Genomic DNA, 22012 nt, shown 5'->3' with positions numbered 1-22012 from the left:
CTGAAATCAAATAAATCATATTCATAATTAATTAATCAGATGCGTGTCGTGATCTTGTCATTTTTCCAATGCACCTAAAACGTTTGTAATTCATCAACACTGTCGAGTACAAGCATATTGAGGCTAATGACATAGGGTAAAGAAAACATTTTTACATACTGTAGCACCCTCTTGAACTGACCCATATTTTCCTGCATTCTAGAACACTGAGTGGACTCCTGTATTTATTGTCCATTTGTTTAATTAGAACGCAGGTGAAATCTGTTCAAACGCAGATTTTTGAAAATGATGCCGTTTGAAATATATTTTTTTATTTAACTAGGCAAGTCAGTTAAGAACAAATTCTTATTTACAATGACAGCCTAGGAACAGTGGCTTAACTGCCTTGTTCAGGGGCAGAACAMAATTTTATCTTGTCAGCTCAGGGGTTTGATCTAGCAACCGTTCGGTCACTGGCCCAACGCTCTAACCACTAGGCTACCTGCCGGATAAGGTTTGTAAGAAACGTGTCTTGTGTGTAGACACAGTGCACAACGTAAGTGGTAAACAAACTGAGCTGCAACACAGATGGCCAAAAGTCTGGGGTGTTTTGATCGACAAAATATTGATCCAACATACACAGAAAACAATGTTGCTGGTAATAGCGTTTTGCTGGTATTCACACTAGTGATTAGTATTTTGTGTATCTATGCACTCTCTTACAAACCTTCCTGTTATGTATTGAACAACTARATTTTCATTAACTCAACTAGTAATCATGGTTGAGAAGACTTGTGGGAAATGTTTATACATGGTTTTCATATGGAGTTCACATCAAACTTTCCCTTCTAATTTTCTACAACTAGCCTACCATCCCTGCTTTAATCTGTCATTGTCTGGTCAACTCAGGACAGAACTTTCCTAGACACTGCAGTGAATTTGTTCTGACCTGAGCTTACCAGTCAATCAAGGCCAAGCCTTTCAATCAGAAAAGAGGAATCGGCTAGCGGGCCTTGAGTTTGACAAGTGCTCTAGCCGATATAATTAGTATAAAAGATAATAAACTATAAATAATATAAGARACAATCTCTCAGTTTGTCAAAACAAGTCATTAAAATCATGTTCTAAAAACAGTACTGTTTATGACACAAATGTGCTAGCTGTCACACCCAAGCTTCCCCAGTGTGCTAGCCATTACCCCCAAGCTTTTGCAGAGGGGCATCTCTGTAATCTCTCATCACTCAATTGAACTATTAAAAAAGCAGCTTAGGAGTGATTAAGACGTCGTAATCGATTAAGACTTGGCAGCAGCCGCATCTACCAACGGGTCAATAAAGGCTTGTTAACTCATTCACAAGGAGAAGCGTGACAACTTGGAATCGGTCTTCAGTCCGTCACCAATATCAGACAGATTATGGGAGATCTAATTAAATAATTATCCTGTCACTGTTGTGTTGTTGGTATTGATTTATTCACCCAAATGTCTCGCCACTCCACCCCAGGCGTAGTGTAGCATAGCATATGGACGCTTGGCAGGAGACAGAGTCTAAGTCCCCCAATTGCACCCTATATACCAAATAGGTCCTGGTCAAAAGTAGTGCACTATGTAGAGAATAGGGTGCCATTCGGGATGTAAACACAGAGGCACAAGTGACAAACACCAACTGAAACGGTCTGCCCTAAGAACATGATGTGCAAAAAAACTGTACAGTAGCCCTTTGTCTAGCACATGTACTGCAGTGTGAGGACATCAAACATATGGCCTGTTATTAAACCTCTTAAATGTAACTGCATGTAATCGAAAATGTAATCTACATAATCCCCCAAAATAAATATTTATCATGAGGGCCATAAACAATAACTAGTAATGCTGCATACATATCAGTGGGGCGGCAGGTAGCCTAGTGGTTATAGTGTTGGGCCATATGGGGATCGAATCCCGAGCTGACGAGGTTAAAAAAATATGTTGTTCTGCTCCTGAACAAGGCAGTTCACCCACTGTTCCCCGGTAGGCCATCATTGTAATTAAGAATTTGTTCTTAACTGACTTGCCTAGTTAAATTAAAAAATAAATAAATATTCCATGAAAGGTTAAAATCTCACCTTTCTGGTAAAAATAGTTGCTGAGGTATGGACACAAGTACACATGAAATATATACCAAATAAAGTAAAAAATTATAAAAAGTAACACAATAACGAGGCTATATGCAGGTGGTACCGGTACTGAGTCAATGCGCGGGGGTACAGGTTAGTCAAGGTAATTTGTACATGTAGTGACGTGACTATGACGTGACTATGATAATGAACTATGATAATGAACAGCGAGTAGCAGCAGTGTAAAAAAACTAATAGGGGGGGGGGGCGGGTGTCAATGTAAATAGTTCGGTGGTCATTTGATAAATTTTCAGCAGTTTTATGGCTTGAGGGTAGAAGCTGTTAAGCAGCCTTTTGGTCCTAGACTTGGCGCTCCGGTACCGCTTGCTGTGCGGTAGCAGAGAAAACAGTCTATGACTTGGATGACTGGGGTCTTGGACAATATTTTGGACTTCCCTCTGACACCGCCTAGTACGTAGGTCCTGGATGGCAGGAAGCTTGGCCCCAGTGATGAACTGGGCAGTACGCACTACCCTCTGTAGCGCCTTACGGTCATATGCCGAGCAGTTACCATACCAGGCGGTGATGCAACCGGTCAGGATGCTCTCGATGGTGCAGCTGTAGAACTTTTTGAGGATCTGGGGACCCATGCCAAATCTTTTCAGTCTCCTGAGGGGGAAACATTGTTGTCGTGCCCACTTCACAACTGTCTTGGTGTGTTTGGACAATGATAGTTTGTTGGTGATGTGGACACTAAGGAACTTTAAACTCTCGACCCGCTCCACTACAGCCCCGTCAACGTTAATGGGGGCCTGTTCGGCCCACCTTTTCCTGTAGTCCATGATCAGCTCCATTGTCTTGCTCACATTGAGGGAGAGGTTGTTGTCCTGGCACCACACTGCCAGGTCTTTGACCTCCTCCCTAAAGGCTGTCTCAACACAACAGGCCTACCACTGTTGTGTTGTCAGTAATGTCGTCAGCAAACTTATGTTTGGCCATGCAGTCATGGGTGAACAGGGAGTACACACGAGGGGACTAAGCACACACCCCTGAGGGATCAGCGTGGCAGAAGTGTTGTTGCCTACCCTTTCCACCTGGGGGCGGCCCGTCAGGAAGTCCAGGATCCAGTGGCAGAGGGAGGTGTTTAGTCCCAGGGTCCTTAGCTTAGTGATGAGCTTTGAGGGCACGATGGTGTTGAACGCTGAGCGGTAGTCAATGAACAGCCTTCTCACATAGGTGTTCCTTTTGTCCAGGAAAGGGCAGTGTGGAGTGCAATTGAGATTGCGCCATCTGTGGATCTGATGGGGCGGTATGCGAATTGGAGTGGGTCTATGGTATCCAGGAGGATGCTTTTGATGTGAGCCATGACCAGCCTTTCAAAGCACTTCATGGCTACCGACGTGAGTGCTACGGGGCGGTAATCATTTTTCATCAACGGGGCGGTAATCATTTTTCGTAATCATTTTTCGCTTCCTTGTGCACAGGGACTATGGTGGTCTGCTTGAAACATGTAGTTATTACAGACTCGGTCACACATTCGACAAGCATCAGAGCCGGTGTAGTAGTATTCAATKTTAATCATGTATTGACGCTTTGCTTGTTTGTTGGTTTGTCTGAGGGCATAGCGGGATTTCTTATAAGCGTCTGGATTAGTGTCCCGCTCCTTGAAAGCAGCAGCTCTAGCCTTTAGCTCAATGCGGATGTTATCTGTAATCCATGGCTTCTGGTTGGGATATGTACATACAGTCACTGTGGGGACGATGTTGTCGATGCACTTATTGATGAAGCCAATGACTGAGGTGGTATACTCCTCAATGCCAATGGATAAATCCAGGAACATATTCCAGTCTGTGCTAGCAAAACAGTCCTGTAGCGTAGCATCCGCGTCATCTGTCCACTTCCGTATTGAGCGAGTCACTGGTTCTTCCTGCTTTAGTTTTTGCTTGTAAGCAGGAATCAGAAGGATAGAATTATGGTCAGATTTGCCAAATGGAGGGTGGGGGAGAGCTTTGTATGCATCTCTGTGTGTGGAGTAAAGGTGGTCTAGAGTTATTTTCCCTCTTCCACATGTGYCATGCTGGTAGAAATGAGGTAAAACGGATTTAAGTTTGCCTGCATTAAAGTCCCCGGCCACTAGGAGCGCCGCTTCTGGATGAGCATTTTCTTGTTTGCTTATGGCCTTCCAGAGTTGGTTGAGTGCGGGTCTTAGTGCCAGCATCCGTTTGTGGTGGTAAATACACGGCTACGAATAATATAGATGAGAACTCTCTTGGTAGATAGTGTGGTTTACAGCTTATCATAAGGTACTCTACCTCAGGCAAGCAATACCTRGAGACTTCTTTAATATTAGATATCGCGCACCAGCTGTTATTGACAAATAGACACACAGCCCTGCCCCTCGTCTTACCAGACGTAGCTTCTCTGTCCTGCCGGTGCATGGAAAATCCCGCCAGCTTTATATTATCCGTGTTGTCGTTCAGCCACAACTTGGTGAAACATAAGATATTAGTTTTTAATGTCCCGTTGGTAGTATAATCTTGATTGTTGTTCATCCATTTGAATTTGCCAATGATTGCACAATAGCCAACAGAACGTACGGCAGTGGGGGTTTACTCACTCGCCTAAAAATTCTCAACAGGCAGCCCGACCTCCGCCCCATCTGTGCCCGTTCCCGAGAAAGCAGTATATCGTTCGCGTTGGACTCGTTAAAGTAAAAATCTTCTTCCAGTTCGAGGTGAGTAATCACTGTTCTGATGTCCAGAATMTATTTTCAGTCATAAGAAACGGTAGCAGCAACTTCACTACATTCCTAAAGAAAAATATGTACTTTTTACTCCATACATTTCCCCTGACACCCAAAAGTAATTGTCTAATTCACACACTTATCAAGAGAACATCCCTGGTTATCCCTACTGCCTCTGATCTGGCAGACTTAATAAACACATGCTTCATTTGTAAATTATGTCTGAGTGTTGGAGCATGCCCCTGGCTATCCATAAATATATTTAAAAAAAATGAAAATTATGCCATCTGGTTTGCTTTATAAGGAATTTGAAATTATTTTCATATTTACTTTTGATACTTAAGTATATTTAAAACCAAATACTTTTTTACTCAAGTAGTATTTTACTGGGTGACTTCCCATTTTACTTGAGTAATTTTCMTATCTTTACTTTTACTCAAGAATGAAAATTGGGGACTTTTCCCACCACTGCTTGTAACTGTGAAATACAGATGTATATTTAGTGTTAGAGAAAATGTACATATTTTCTAAAGTTCTCTCTTGATCAAACATCTGCCCCATCACTGTGAACTTCTCACAGAGCTTGGCTTCCAGAACTCGTGAGGAACTTACCTATTAATCCTGTCCATCTATGACAGTGTTTTWAAAAATCTATGAATTATTTTAGATWACTGGCTATAAATCGGTCTCTGAATGTGCTACAGCGACGAAACCACTCTCTCCTGCTGCATTGCGATGTAAGGYTTCCAGGCATATGCATTGTTAGTGGCTATTCGTGACGTAGGGTTCAGTCAGGAGTTGATGGACAGTCGGAAGAGCGAATGAAATGGTCGGAGGGACATGCCAGCTTCAAGTGTTGTCAGATTTCACATCCTGCTTCACACAGGCAGAAGAGACATACTCCTGTGTCCATGAGAATCAGGACTACCAGTCAATGCAAGCCATTTCGATCTATGGTGTCCACATACTGATTTATAAGTGAAAATGTCAGTCGGAACCGGTACTAGAACCAAGCAYGTCCCCAAAACAGGGGACTTTACATCTAAGAGGTTGTACAGTACAATGCCATCACACATGCATGCGTGCGCACACACTGTCGACAACAGATTGATATTGGCATGACYTTTCAGTCTTAATTTTGCATCATCATACAGTTCAATAATTACAGCATATTTCAACACAGAAGAGGGACAGATATMGGTTACAATGCAACTTTCATCTGTCACATTGGTTACTGAACCCACACTTCAAACCCACAGCAACATATGAAGATAGAAAAMAACATATTGTACTAAGCACAGAACAAAAGATGTATGTCATTACATAAATTATCCCTCTCAGTTCTACAACTGATTCAACCTGTTATGGTCAGTTTAACATTACTGTCTTGATTCATAACTTGATTATGAGGCAAACATTTGGGGTATATTGACTTCCATTGGTTTTTGGTTAGAAAATGCTAATATTTTTGGTTGGTGCAAAGTTTGGTAACAGAATGATGTCACAAACCATCATTCTGTTACAAAACTTTGCATCTGCACTGTTCTTCAAGCAAATTTATTTTTGTAGAATTTTCTGTGGAAATTGTGCTTAGAACTGTATGGTTTGACCTGCTGCTTTCAACTCTTAATGATCGGCTATGAAAAGCCAACTGACATTTATTCCTGATTATTATTTGACCATGCTTGTCATTTATAAACATTTTGAAAATCTTGGCTCTCTCTAATTCTCTCCTCCTCTCTTTCTTTCTCTCTCTCGGAGGACCTGAGCCCTAGGACCATACGTCAGGACTACAGGGCATGATGACTCCTTGCTGTCCCCAGTCCACCTGGCCTTGCTGCTATTCCAGTTTCAACTGTTCTGCCTGCGGTTATGGAACCSCRACCTGTCCCAGACCTGCTYTTTTCAACTRTTAATGATCGGCTATGAAAAGCCAACTGAKAWTTATTCKTGATTATTATTTGACCATGCTTGTCACTTATGAACATTTTGAACATCTTGGCCATGTTCTGTTCTCCACCCGGCACAGCCAGAAGAGGACTGGCCACCCCTCATAGCCTGGTTCCTCTCTAGGTTTCTTCCTAGGTATTGGCCTTTCTAGGGAGTTTTTCCTAGCCACCGTGCTTCTACACCTGCATTGCTTGCTGTTTGGGGTTTTAGGCTGGGTTTCTGTACAGCACTTCGAGATATTAGCTGATGTACGAAGGGCTATATAAAATAAACTTGATTAACTTTACATTCATTGGTTTTTGTTTGACATACATTTTAAAGTGACAAATCTGAGTCTCAGAATCCTTCTGTTACCATGGAATTGCTCTAAACAAACCCAAAGCATGGATATTAGTCTCTCCTTATGCATAGGCTGCTTTCGAGGAATAAATAATTGTTTGTGTGTCTGTGGAGCACCAGCTAGAGGACAACCAGACCAAGCACACCTAGTACAAGGTGCTGTGTCCCTCCCTGTAAGGTTGAGGCTTTGAGGCTCACCTGGTCCAGGGTGGGGTCCCGTGGGTGCTGGATCTCAGCTGCTACCACAGCAGCAGACAAGGAAGAGTAGGGGTTGTGGAAGGCACAACCTCTAGACTGTAGTAGCCTTGTCACAGAGCACTCCACTGGGTCCCAGATAGAATTGTAGGCTGTACGTGTGTGTGTGTATGTGTGTGTGTGCTTCAGAGAGAGAAAGAGAAAATGAAAATAAAGGACAAAACAACTAAATGCAAAGTAACCCACAGAAAAGCCTGTAGGGAAACAGCATCAAAGGCCTCAGCCGCCAGCCACACATTAACCCACTCGTCAGCACAGAAAGTCATACACCTTAATCCTGGGGGAACGTGAATATGTATAAACGCTCTTTGGCTAGTGACACTGATTGCTGTTTTATAACGACAGATAGTTTAAATGGATCATTACTTTGAAGGGACTGTAAATACATATACCAATGGAACTATAGAATGCTTTTGGTGAAGTGTGTACTGTATGTATGGATGAAAGGTGCTTGGATCAGAGAAATTGAATGATTCATTCTTATTCTTTGGCTTGGATAGCAACACTGTCAAAGGGAAAAGTGACTAGGGGATTCTAGCAGGCACCATGGCTTCTTTTGTCCTGAATAATCTATTGAGTCAGTGATTTGGGTGGATCCAGGTTATATCCTTTCAGTTGGGACATCGTTCAGACAGGTTGGTTTCTCTCACTCTCACTTCAAAGAGAGGGGAGCTCCCCAGCATAGACTTATGGTATCAATGAAGCAGGGGTTTTGTAACTATGGAAACATCTTGCTGACTGCAATGTTTAGCTCCTATAACAGTGCTTCCCTCTCTTTATGGTCATCCCCAGAGGTACTAAAACAAGCCTGAACAAGGAAAGTCTGTAATAGCAGGTTCTTCGTATGTGGCTGTATTATTCCACAGTGAAATCACAAATTAACTAATTCCTGTAGGTTAGGCAACAACGTAAAGATTAAAGATAAAGTCAGATGTATGATTTATTTAATGTCTATCTGTAGTGTTGTTGTCCCTGTAAGGCTGAAGACAGCTTCTGAGGGCCTGTAGGGCCGCTATGCCCCCATACCACCAGTGTGGTAGGGGGGACATTGGGGTCTGGGTGGGAGGCATGGACACTGGGCTGGACCTGCAGCTGTGGCCCCCCACCCTCTGGTGCCTTTAAGCCTGGCTATCTGCTCCAGATAACACAGTGCTCTGCAGCTCACTTAAGGTACACGGTCACAAGTTACAACATCCACTTTTGATTTGATTGAGGATTACTGACATAAGGATATGTGTTTATTTGTGGGAATTAAATGTACCCTCTGCCACAGGCAGTAGCTGCTGCCCACACACAGCACAGTCTAGTCCTCTGGAACAGGGTCTCTAGTTGTTAGTCCTCTGAAAGACAAGACTTGAGTAGGCATGATGTGCATCATATTAGCCTTGTTACACACAAACAATGTGCATCACTACTGTTCAGATACCTAGGCTCCAAACCTGGTCTATGCAGTGGCCCCTAACGCACCTTCCTCCTCCGAGAGGCCCTGTTGCCCCCTCTATCCTGCACCTTGATGCCTAGAGGGGGGAACAAGCAACAGGATGGATGGTTTTGATTTAATTTCCAAATGACTACTGATAAATTCACTGACAAAAAAAAGGATACACTGACCAAATCACTCTGATGCGTACAGGCGGTCTAACCTTTCTGTAAAGAGTTCTGACTGCCAGGCCCTTCCTTTGTTAGACCAGTGGAGCTACTCTCAGTCTCAGGTTCACCTCCAGGACTTCCTGGGACACACACTCTACCCTCGCATTTAGGGTTGACAATGTCCAAGTGCACTGTTGTGGTGGCGGGGGTGCTGCTCGTGACTTCTTCCAGGCCCCCCCAAGAGGGTGGCAACCGTGCCTCTTTCCCCCTGAATCTCTTCACCTCTGTTCTGCATGTTGCCTTCAATCTCCCCCTGCTGCTGTACTGTTGGCAGAAAACACTAGTAACCTCCTGCCCCTTGGCCTTACTGCTGTTGGTCTCTGGCTTGGGAACATCCTCCTGCCCCCTGGCCGTCCTGCTGGTTCCTGACTTGAAAGAGTCCTCTGGCCCCCTGGTCTTGGCCATAATACTAGTCCCAGGCTTGGTAGAGGCCTGGTCCTTCCATCCTGTGACTGCCTGCTCTCCCTCAGTCTCCTCAGGACCAGCGACACTAGRAGATCTGACTCTGGCTGTCCTGCCCTGGACCTCTAGGCTCTGGTCTTTGGTCTGGGGCTGGACTGGGAGACTGGAGGTGGGTGCAAAGGGCACCCCTGCCTTGGTCCTGCCTCTGCCCCTCTGACTGCACCTGACATGGGTCTGGGCCTGGTTCTTAGCCTGAGTCTTGGAAAGAACAACTCTCCCTTTCCATGGCTGGGTCGGTCTTGCAACAAGGACCTCAGCGCAGTGACCTGCCAATTAAAGCAAATTATGTCAATATGCCAGCTGCCTCCTACTGCGTGGTGTTGTCTTTTAACTGGCAAAATCTCAAACAAGCTGAAACAAACTTACTTTCCAATTATCAGCAACATGGGACATAAAAAWAATAATACTACAATTAGCCTACTGCGTGGATAATTGTATTTGTTCCAACTCGTAAGGATATATAAAGGCCTAGGCTCATCAGATACTGATGAGATACTAAAGGAACTTATGGAAGCCTCAGTAAGTACTCCAATAACCTCACAGTGCTGCATAACAGCCTTACAGACCAACATCCGCTTACCCTCTCCCATGGTACCCTTGTTGATACTGATATTAACGAGGTACCCTGCCACATTCAGCCATGCAATTACATTAACTAACGAAGCTAAGGCACTGTCATATAGTGAGGCTGATGAGCAGAGGGATGAGCTTTAATTGAATGGTTCGGGCGTCCACGTTGGACTCCTCCGTCAACCAATCACAGGTTAGGGATCGTTAGGGAGGTTTGTGTTCTAACGAGACAACGTCCTGTCAWGCTAATGGGGCTTAATTTGCCAGACTTCACTGTTCCCGCCTCCCTCCATCTACAATTCAGCTTCTTTAACCAATGGTATGATTGATCATTGTCTGGGTAATCCCAAACCACGATCACAACTAATCCTTCTAACACTGTAAATGTCCTTTTACTCTTCACGACATCATTAAACCATTTTCTCCATTAAGGGGAATGGTTAGGGTGTCCGTGAGAACATATGCCATTTGCTTAACTGTTCGTACATACAGAACATTAGGCATATACGGGAAGCAATGGACATAAACAGGTCAATAAATATTTATTTACCAAGGTTTAATGAAAGCCATAATATCACATCAAATACAATAGTAACCTGCAAGCCGGAATGAAGAAATAGAGAAAATGACCACCACTATAGCAAAGACAAACAGGTCCAACTACTAATCAAATATTAACATAAAAACAACTACAGTTTAACAACTGAGACTAAAAATAAAAAAATACAGCATTTATAATTCTTCATCGGCTTTACCTTCTGATAGGAAGATAAAACGTATTTTTGGTACTATTGGGCAAATAACATGGTAACTGGCAAAGTAAAGCCAATACAAGGTGCTATATTGATGGTTCAAACTACCCATCTGCACTCTTCTACATCAATTTGACACCACACAAACCTGCCAACATGATTTTATTCATCCATTTTCCATAACAGATGGCCACAATCATTATTTATTGATATATATATATATATATATATATATATGTAGTCACCCTGGAGATGTTCTCAAGATGAATGATGGTATTTCTGAGGTTTCTTGTGTTGCTGGAAAGGCCTTGTGTGTTTCCCCCAAGTCATTGAACACACATCCCACCTCACCCCACCTCCCTTCTAGTTTACATCAGATAATTAATTTATGAAAAGATTGTACAGTAACTTTGTAAAAATGCAAGATGTCTATCTGTGTGAAGTCAGGCATGCTGCATTCCCCCACTCCTCTCCTCACTCCAAATAACACACCTCATTAAAACACATAACAGGACAATGCTTCCATCGCGTTTACATGAAAATAAAGACATTTTCATGCATTTTAATGATGTGTACAAAAATATAAGACTGCACGTTAACATGGCAATTTGTGAGAAGTTCGTTAGCTCCAGACTGTTTAAACAGATAATGTCGGTCAGACGAGTCAACCCAGTTATGCTGTCACGCCAGATAATGAGACATGATCTGAGAACTAACTGGCTTTACTGAGCGTTTTGGTGTGTCTAGTTATCTATATTTATAACCATAGTTTATGGGTAAAACCTGGGCCCGTGTCCATAAAGAGTTCAGTTGGAGTGCTGATCTAGGATCATATCTCCCCTGTCCATTTAATTTGAATAATTATTATCTGAAATGAATAACTGATTCTAGATCAGCACTCCTACTGAGACCCTTTGTGAATACGGGCCCTGGTGCCTAATCATCTACAGTTATAACCTGGTGTCTAGTTGTCTATGGTTATAACCTGAGGGACAACAAAGAAGTAGCTGGTTAGTTTACCTGAGGATGGCTCTGGAGCTTTCTGTCTGGACCTGGACAGTCTGTGTGTCCTGCTGCCTGTCTGCCTGCTCTGGCCTTGGGTCGCCCCCTGGTTCACCTCCTGTCTCTGGGTCTGTTGGGCCTCGTCACCACTCCCTATCCTACTCCCCTCCTGCCTGTCCTGTTCCCATCCCAAACTGACACAGTCTCTACTGGCCGAGGGAGCGAGAGCGCCGCCCCTCTTGTTATCAGTGGTAGTGACTGTCTCTGTGTCTTCCCTGGGACCCTGCTCTGGGCCAAACAGGTCCTCAGACAGAGCCTGGGCTGTTCCGGTAGAGAGAGCAAGGCTGGACGCAAGCACAGTTTCCTCCCCTGTCATCATCCCCTGCACTGTCCTGGGGAGAGGCTTGGTGTCCACCACCTCCTCTTCGTCATCAAACATCTCAGGTGTGAAGAAGATGCTCTGGTCTTCCTCTTCCTCTAGCAGGGTGGGATCGTCAACAACTACAGTGGTCTGTCTGGGCTCACAACTGGCAGGGACCTCCACTGGGGAGAGGTCTAGAACCGGACCCTGGTCCTGGCTGGGAGGGGTAGATGCCGATCCATCCAGCCCCTCACGGGCCATCCCTCCTGGGAAGGGGATCCAGGGATCCTGACTTACATTCTCCTGGTTCTTCTTCTCCTCCTCCACAGAGTGAGGCCGTGGCGGGTCATCCAGATGATCTTGACGCCTGCTTGGGTTCTGGGCCTGGAAGATTGGGGTCTTGAAGTAGGTGGAGCTCACAGGGGTGGAGGTGAAGAGGTGGTGCAGGGGCCGTGGGGTGGTGAGGGGAGTGGAGATGTTCGGGGGCGGGGCCTTGGGATCACTGTTCGGATGAGTGGAGGGGTGTTGCCATGTCTGCTTCTGGTCACCTGCCCACAGAGAATACACACGTTACGGGAAATCATGGAAAGGAAAGACAACACGGTTGTATGAAGACTGTTACAATGCATTTAGAAATTCAGCTGAGGAGCTGATTGGAGCAGTCATCAGGTGTTGACAGTAAAGATGAGAAAATAACTGGGAAAGTACGTTCAAGATGCCAACATTGGCCTCAAGGAACCTATAAGTTGGGCCCGTAACAGCTAGGTTAATGTACACATGTTTAGTGATTTAGGGGTGTGAGCAAAGGATGTCTCTCTCTCTTATCCAGAACAGTGCAGAGGAGAAGAAAACGGCACCACCAGCTCACGCTCAATATAACACAAACAATGGTCAATGGGATTTAATTAAAAGCAACAGTCCAACATCTGCTCATCAAGCTGCTTGCCTCAGCCCAACCCAGCACCACTCAGCCATGTAGAGGGCCTCGTAGTAATGAGACTGGTGTACACACACACAAACCCCACCCCCCANCACCCCCCATCACAGCCTGATGCAGCTCATGCCACCCCCACCCACCCCTCAAAACACAATTGAGCAAACAGCTCAGCCTTACAGTGACCCGAGTCACCAGACAGACAATAGACTAGAGCTCTAGAACGGAGAATACCCAKCTCATTTAATAGACCCAGTGACCTCAGTAATATCATTGTTAGGCTCAGACGTATGTTTTTCTATTGATCCATCCTCAGTGAGGGCCAAGGCACTGTATGAAACCTGATATCTCGCTGCATTTACGCTCGTTTAGCTTGACACATATAAGAGGTTCAGGTAACAAACAGTGCAGGGTAGGAGCAGAAGAAAAAGCTAGCACTGTTAAATGAACCAGAGCAAGGTATCAATAACGGATTAGGGCCTTGGTCAGGGAGGTGACCAAGAACTCGATGGCCACTCTGACAAGAGTTCCTCTGTGGAGATGGGAGAACCTTCCAGAAGGGCAACCATCTCMGCAGCACTCCACCAATCAGGCCTTTATGGTAGAGTGGCCAGTCGGAAGCCACTCCTCAGTAAAAGGCACGACAGCCCGCTTAGAGTTTGCCAAAAGTCACCTAAAAGGACTCTTACCATGAGAAACAAGATTATTTGGTCTGATGAAACCAAGACTGAACTCTTTGGCTTGAATGCCAAGCGACACGTCTGAAGGAAAGGCACCATCTCCACGGTGAAGCATGGTCGTGGCAGCATCATGTTGTGGGGATGTTTTTCAGCGGCAGGGACTGGGAGACTAGTCAGGATCAAGGGGAAGATGAACGGAGCAAAGTACAGAAATATCCTTGATGAAAACCTGCTCCAGAGCGCTCAGGACCTCAGACTGGGATGAAGGTTCACCTTCCAACAGGACAACAACCCTAAGCACACAGCCAAGACAATGTTGGAATGGCTTCGGGACAAGTCTCTGAATGTCTTTGAGTGGCTCAGCCAGAGCCCMGKCTTGAARCRGATCGAACATCTCTGCAGAGACCTGAAAATGGCTGTGCAGCGACGCTCCCCATCCAARCTGACAGAGCTTGTAGTGTCATACCCAAGAAGACTCGAGGCTGTAATCGCTGACAAAGGTGCTTCAACATAGCACTGAGTAAAGGGTCTGAATACTTATGTAAATCATTTATTTTTAATACATTTGCAAAAAATTCTAGAAACCTGTATTTGCTTTGTCATTATGGGATATTGTGCGTAGATGGATGAGGGAAAAAAACGATTGAATCCATTTTAGACTAACAAAATGTGGAAAAAGTAAAGGGGTCTGAATACTTTCCGAATGCACTGTATATAATGTATCTAATGTAATACATCTCACCTCTGTTTCTACTCTTTCCAGTGCTGGTGGTGGGGAGAGGCCACAGAGCAGGTGGGACCGTAGGGGGAACCCAGGACCTGAACCCCTGTAGCTGGGTGTGGGGCTCTGGGACCTGAGAGGTGGTAGTGTTGTGAACCGTGGCCCAGAGAAGGCAGTCTGAGCTGGGGCTAGGACTGGGCCGACAGTGGGACAGATCTTCCACAGTCACTGGAGATTGACTGGCTGGAGACAGGAAGGTGGTGCTGTTGAAGGTCTGGCTCCCTGCTCCATGGGTCTCTCCTGCCCCCTGTTGGCACTGGGAGAAGGCCACCAGCGACTGCATGGCACCGCTGAAAGTGTCGTGGTGCCTGACCAGGTTACGCACCCACTTGGACAGACCTGGGGTAAACAGAGACTAATCTTGTTAGTGGAAGGGCATTCCACCGCCTACACCCATTTAAAAATATACATTATTATAATATAAAAACAAATTATTTACAGTAATTTCTAATAACACTTATTCTAAGAGAATTTTATTTGGCTAAATTCTGCATGTGAAAAGACCAATCCTCTAGGTTAAAACAATGTATACATTTTTATTGTTTTTAAATGTATGTTTTATTTCCATACACTGGATAGGTGCAGTGAAATGTGTTGATTTTACAGGGTCAGCCATAGTAGTACGGCACCGCTGGATAAAATTAGGGTTAAGTGCCTTGCTCCAGGGCACACCGGCATATTTTCACGTTGTCGGCTCGGGTATTCGAACCAGCAACCTTTCCGTTACTGGCCCAATGCTCTAAACGCTAGGCTACCTGCCACCCTGCTCAACACAAGCCCTCTATCTTGTGGACTACCATCACCACCATGTGCCCAAGATAAGAAACTACACATTGTGTAAGACAACGGGGACATTAGAGGGCTTGTTTGTGAGTACATGAAGCTCGAGTGGCTGCAACATGTGATCATTCATTTCAGTACCTGAGATGTATTTGTTGGGGTTGTTTCCAAACCTGTCGTCTACCAGAATGAGGGCTCCCCAGTCATTCTTGTGTCTGATACACCTGTGGTAGCAAAAACATTGTCAAGTTCAGGTAGTAACCACCTGGTTTTTAAAATGTATCAACACTTTTTCAGCCTACATGAGCCTGACTTGTGAGCTAGGAGGAAGCCWCCTGTGATAGGCTGAGTCAATGATGGAGAAACAAACAGGAACATAAACAAAGAGACCCGTACCTGCCTAGGGCCTGGTTGAGGGCTCTGTAGGCCTGGATCTCATACCAGCGGGAGCCTGACAGCAGACCCCTGGCTTTACAGTGCTGGTCATTATACTTCATCTTCAGCTCCACCTGAAAACACAGCTGGAATGTTAGATAGAGACACACCTCACAGGACGGGTCATCAGGACACTGCTATGCTGCCACCACAGACCAATCAAAGCTGAAAACAGAGCAGAAAAGACAACAGGAGACAGACTGGTGTGCTTACAAAAACACTGAAAGATTAATAGAAAATATTTGTCCCATTTTTAAAACCTGGTTAGATGAAGTCACTAGTCTGTTACATATGGAAAGGACTGGTCACGATCCAGCACATTTGATAAGATATGGCAGCCCTTTCTGTCTTATCTATCATGTGATGGGCAACATGACACACAGTCTGCAATCCACCCTGATCCATAGTAGCCTACTTAATCTTTAATGGAGCATATTCTGTTTGTCAAATTTAAATGAAGCATGGTAACGATTATTTTCTACTCTGTCCATTTTTTGTATAAGAGTTTTTGTTTTTGGGGTTTCTTTCAGGGGGTGTGTTATGTTATTGTTTGCTGTTATCTGTCTGTAAAACTGAAAATGTATGAATAAAATGTATTATTATATAAACTCAGCAAAACAAGAAACGTCCCTTTTTCAGGACCCTGTCTTTCAAAGATAATTCGTAAAAATCCAAATAACTTCACAGATCTTCATTGCAAAGGGTTTAAACACCATTCCCCATGCTTGTTCAATGAACCAGAAACAATTAATGAACATGCACCAGTAGAACGGTCGTTAAGACACTAACAGTTTACAGACGGTAGGCAATTAAGGTCACAGTTATGAAAACTTAGGACACAAAAGAGGCCGTTCAACTGACTCTGAAAAACACCAAAAGAAAGATGCCCAAGGTCCCTGCTCATCTGCGTGAACGTGCCTTACATGCTGCAAGGAGGCATGAGGACTGCAGATGTGGCCAGGGCAATAAATTGCAACGTCCGTACTGTGAGATGCCTAAGACAGCGCTACAGGGAGACAGGACGGACAGCTGATCGTCCTCGCAGTGGCAGACCACGTGTAACAACACCTGCACAGGATCGGTACATCCGAACAGCACACCGGTACACACGAGTTACACCAGGAATGCACAATCCCTCCATCAGTGCTCAGACTGTCCGTAATAGGCTGAGAGAGGCTGGACTGAGGGCTTGTAGGCCTGCTGTAAGGCAGGTCCTCACCAGACATCACCGGCAACAACGTCGCCTATGGGCACAAACCCACCGTCGCTGGACCAGACAGGACTGGCAAAAAGTGCTCTTCTCTCACGAGTCGCGGTTTTGTCTCACCAGGGGGTGATGTTTGGATTCGCGTTTATCGTCGAAGGAATGAGCGTTACACCGAGGCCTGTACTCTGGAGCGGGATCGGTTTGGAGATGGAGGGTCCGTCATGGTCTGGGGCGGTGTGTCACAGCATCATCGGACTGAGCTTGTTGTCTTTGCAGGCAATCTCAACGCTGTGCGTTACAGGGAAGACATCCTCCTCCCTTATGTGGTACCCTTCCTGCAGGCTCATCCTGACATGACCCTCCAGCATGACAATGCCACCAGCCATACTGCTCGTTCTGTGCGTGATTTCCTGCAAGAGAGGAATGTCAGTGTTTTGCCATGGCCAGCGAAGAGCCCGGATCTCAATCCCATTGAGCACGTCTGGGACCTGTTGGGTCGGAGGGTGAGGGCTAGGGCCATTCCCCCCAGAAATGTCCGGGAACTTGCAGGTGCCTTGGTGGAAGAGTGGGGTAACATCTCACAGCAAGAACTGGCAAATCTGGTGCATTTATGAGGAGGAGATGCACTGCAGTAATTAATGCAGCTGGTGGCCACACCAGATACCGACTTACTTTTGATTTTGACCACCCCTTTGTTCAGGGACACATTATTCCATTTCTGTTAGTCACATGTCTGTGGAACTTGTTAAGTTTATGTCTCAGTTGTTGAATCTTGTTTATGTTCATACAAATATTTACACATGTTAAGTTTGCTGAAAATAAACGCAGTTGATAGTGAGAGGACGTTTCTTTTTTTGCTGAGTTTATATAGTGCATTCAAAAAATGTCCAGACCCCTTTACTTTTTCCACATTTAGTTACATTACAGCCTTATTCTAAAAATGAATAAAATAAAACAAAAAATCCTCTTCAATCTACACACAATAATGACAAAGTGAAAACAGGTTTTTAGAKATTTTTGCAAAATGTATAAAAAAACGAACAGTGCATATCAGAGCAAAAATTAAGCAATGGGGGCGAAGGTTCACCTTCCAACAGGACAATGACCCTAAGCACACAGCCAAGACAACGCAGGAGAGGCTTCGGAACAAGTCTCTGAATGTACTTGAGAGGCCCAGCCAGAGCCCGGAATTGAACCTGATCGAACATCTCTGGAGAGACCTGAAAATAGCTGTGCAGCGACGCTCCCCATCCAACCTGACAGAGCTTGAGGAGAGAAGAATGGGAGAAACTCCCCAAATGCAGGTGGGCCAAGCTTGTAGCGTCATGCCCAAGAAGACTAGAGGCTGTAATCGCTGCCAAAGGTGCTTCAACAAAGTACTGAGTAAAGGGTCTGAATACTTATGTAAATGTGATATTTCAGTTTTTATACATTTGCTAACCTTTCTAAAAACCTGTTTTTGCTTTGTCATTATGGGTTATGTAGCTTGATGAGGAGAACAAATAATTTAATCAAGTTTAGAATAAGGCTAAAAGGTAACAAAATGCGGAAAAAGTCAAGGGGTCTGAATACTTTCCGAATGCACTGTATATACAGTGCACACACACACACACACACACACACACACACACATATATATATATATAAATAAAGAGAAAATAAATAAATCAAATGTCCTTGTTGGGGATCAATAAATTAATGTTGAACTGATTTTCCAAAATCATGACATTTGAATTTATCTTGTGTAGCACGGAACATTATCTTTGACATGAAGTGAGAAGGACAAATCAATCGCTACCCGTCAGACACCCCAAAACCACCAAATGTGCCCCAGTGGCTGGAAGGCAGCTAATAGGCTAACTATAGCTGGGGGCCATCACCTGTGCTCTGACCTGCCATCCAGCACCTTTCAGGCATCAGGCAGTGCTCATCCATTGAGAACTAATGTGATTAATGTGGGCTGTGGAGTGGGAAGGTGAGGGGCAGACAGGGAGCTCAGGGGGAGACGCCAACCCTGTTAAAAATACATAGGGCCTGAAGAGGTTTATTATTGCCTGCCTAGAATGCCCCCTCAGACAGATCTGTTGTGAAAGGGGGAATAAAGGGAGGATACAGCAGAGGTGAAGAAGAGACGAGAGGTAGGAGGGGGTCTAGTCAATACAAGTGATGAAGAAGGTGGTGTGGTAGACAGATCTGTTGTGAAAGGGGGAATAAAGGGAGGATACAGCAGAGGTGAAGAAGAGACGAGAGGTAGGAGGGGGTCTAGTCAATACAAGTGATGAAGAAGGTGGTGTGGTAGACAGATCTGTTGTGAAAGATGGGGGGATCGAGCAAACAGGCAAAGAGGTGAAGAGACAGGAGGTAGTTGGGGCAGAAAAGGTGGTCCAGTCTACACAAGACAAGCAACAAGCTATGCCACAAAAAGGCCACGAAGGCATCTATCTCCATCAATTTGCATCCATCCATCAGTCCTGGACTTTCAGCACTAACCTTTCGGGATTGACAAGTGAAAAGTTCATATGGCGTCTGACGGGCGGGACATATGGGACATGCCGGTGAACAGGGCTCTAACAGGGACTGACAGGCAGGTGCCGTGTGTTCACAGCCCAGAGCACCATGACCCCTAACGACACAGGCATGTACACACTGCTCCCCTCTCTCTGCTTTCTGTCCTAGGAGAGATGATGTGTCATAACTGGACGTCAACATGGAAAACGGAAAAGGCACTTATTTAATGTTGATCTAACCATCATGATTCTGTTTTATAAATCATTCATTGAGAGCATTCTGTCCTACTGCTTMACCTGCTGGTTTGGGAATATCAAGTTTGCACAGAAAAATGGGTTGAGAAAGATAGTCTGGACTTATAATTATAAAATAATTAAAATAATGGGGCAGCAACAGCAACAACTGTCATCTCTCTACCTGGGCAGAACCCTCCAGAAGGCCAATCAAATAGCGGTTGACTCTTCCCATCGACTCCACCCTGAATACCAGCTCCATCCCTCTGAACGCAGGTACAGAATATCTAAGGTTAAAAAAATAGGGCCAAGGCCTTTTATTCCGAACGCAATTCTGTAATTTAACAAATGTTGGACTAATTGCACTTAGCACTTGCACTATGAAATTGCACTTACCCTGCCTATTTGTAAATACCCATTTTTAGATGTTATATGTTTTATGACTGCTGCAAGATGAATTGCCTCTGAGGACATTAGAGTTCTGAATCTGAATGAGTCCGTCCATACTCAGTACACATATTTGATCTGAACCAAATAAAAAGGAGCAGGAACTAGATCACTTTTTTATTTATTAAGAAACACTTCACTAGACCATGTCAAAATGGACCTGCAGTAAGCCATGCTATTTTCTTGCTGGCCAGATGTATACTACCTCATGTTATTGGGGCTCACGAGGCGCAGGCTAGCGGCTGTATGGTGAGATGAGATGTCTCCTCCTGTCAACCAGAGGGGTTGACGCATCTACTTCTGAGAACACCAAACTAACGGAAATGGCCAGTAGCCCCGAGCCGCCAATGTCATCGAAATCCAATGGGAGTCCATTTCAGCATCCCACCCTTCACGTCCCTGCACTATGTCAACACCAGATCTGACATGACAGGATGCATATGTGAAAAAGCCAATTCTAGCTTCTAGCGAATCTCCTCCTGAAAGTGAAAGAAACATCCAGCTAGAAGGGATTAGTTAAAATGTCAGGAGATCGCTAGTCGCTCGCTCGCTTTGGCCCGGTCCTCCCTCCGCTACCTGTTCATGCTTAAAAACATACATTTGACCAGCAAGCATGGTTTGCAGGTGAGCGGACCCGTTCGTGTGTGTGTGCCCCTGGCAGTCCTAACCATCTTGTGCCTGTCAGTGAGATTATGGAGCGCTCCATCTGCCTAATGTGGCAGAGCTGACAGCTGGGTGCCTCGTCCTCAGTGTGTTCCTGTGTGACGTGAACACACATGCACAAGCACCTAACCAGGACGCACGCACATACACACCCCCCACACCAAAATTCCAAAGTGTCTCCCACTCAACAACATAGGATCTAAACTGTCTGGTCCTCCTCCTCCATAAAGTATCAAAGCAGAGACACCAGGTCTCTATAAAACAGTGTTCAGTGTCTTTAAATGTCTGCTGTGCTCCTCATTAAGCAAACAGAGATGCCGTATCAGTGGCCTTTCATTGCCTGTTGAACCAGAGGATTGTTTCTCTCCCTCACACACACACGACTGTGTATTGTAAGACATGCCTGTTGTGGAAAAAACAACTGTACATGTGTATAATGTAACATTGTGTGCGTCCCAAATGGCACCCTATTCCTTATATAGTGCAGGGCTCTGGTCAAAAGTAGTGCACTAAATAGGGAAAAGGGTAACATTTGGGATGCAGATTAAAATGTAATAGTAGCTTAGCAGAGCTTTCGATGTGGAGGACTGTTTACAGTTCACCTTTGATCTCAGGCACGATAACAGGCTAGTAAACGCAGGGCTGCTCTGTGCTTCGGTTAAAACCTTAAAGTTTTGCTGAGAGTTGGGTCTGGGAAAAGCAGTCTAGGCACGAAGGTAGGCGTCCACACTACATGAGGGGTCTACATAAGCTATAGGGGGTACATGTTTGAAATGTGGGACAGGGTCAGTGAGTCCAAGTTAACGTGTGCTGAGAAGGGAATGTCGATATGTGCTTCCATAAAAGGCATAAATGTTAAACAGCTGGGAGAGTAAGAATATATGTACTTTTGTGGCTGTGGGCATGTGAGCGAGACCATTTGAGTGTAGTATAAGTGTAGTTGTGAAAGTGTGCACTACATGTGTGATATGAGCATGCGTGCATGTGAGTGTGTATCTGACCCCTCTAAGATCCCCGTCATAGCCGAGGCAGCGTTGTGTTGCTGTGTACCTGTGGCTTCCTGCCTGCCCGGCGCCTGCTTGGTTGTTTTAGCGTAGCTGTCAGAGGGGCCGTGGGGACAAACAGTCACAGTGACCTGGACCTGACAGTCATTAGTGTCATGTCCTGTCCCCTCTTCTGGTAATGGG

At 45.0% G+C, this 22012-nt stretch overlaps 1 protein-coding gene across 1 annotated transcript in view; it reads right to left on the bottom strand.

The window, feature by feature from the left end:
• Positions 1 to 8334: 8334 nt before the first annotated feature.
• The window catches only part of brip1 (BRCA1 interacting helicase 1), a 37788-nt gene continuing 24110 nt past the window's right edge, over positions 8335 to 22012 (bottom strand). The window contains 6 exon segments of the mRNA XM_070433865.1: positions 8335 to 8877; positions 9004 to 9738; positions 11752 to 12705; positions 14514 to 14891; positions 15474 to 15556; positions 15729 to 15841. Coding sequence (XP_070289966.1) covers positions 8819 to 8877; positions 9004 to 9738; positions 11752 to 12705; positions 14514 to 14891; positions 15474 to 15556; positions 15729 to 15841 — 2322 coding nt within the window. The 3' untranslated portion in view covers positions 8335 to 8818.

The sequence above is a fragment of the Salvelinus sp. IW2-2015 genome, linkage group LG22 (assembly GCF_002910315.2).
Source record: "Salvelinus sp. IW2-2015 linkage group LG22, ASM291031v2, whole genome shotgun sequence".
NCBI lineage: Eukaryota > Metazoa > Chordata > Actinopteri > Salmoniformes > Salmonidae > Salvelinus > Salvelinus sp. IW2-2015.
The sequence above is the reverse complement of the archived record's forward strand: the minus strand, read 5'-3'. Positions and strand labels throughout refer to the sequence as shown.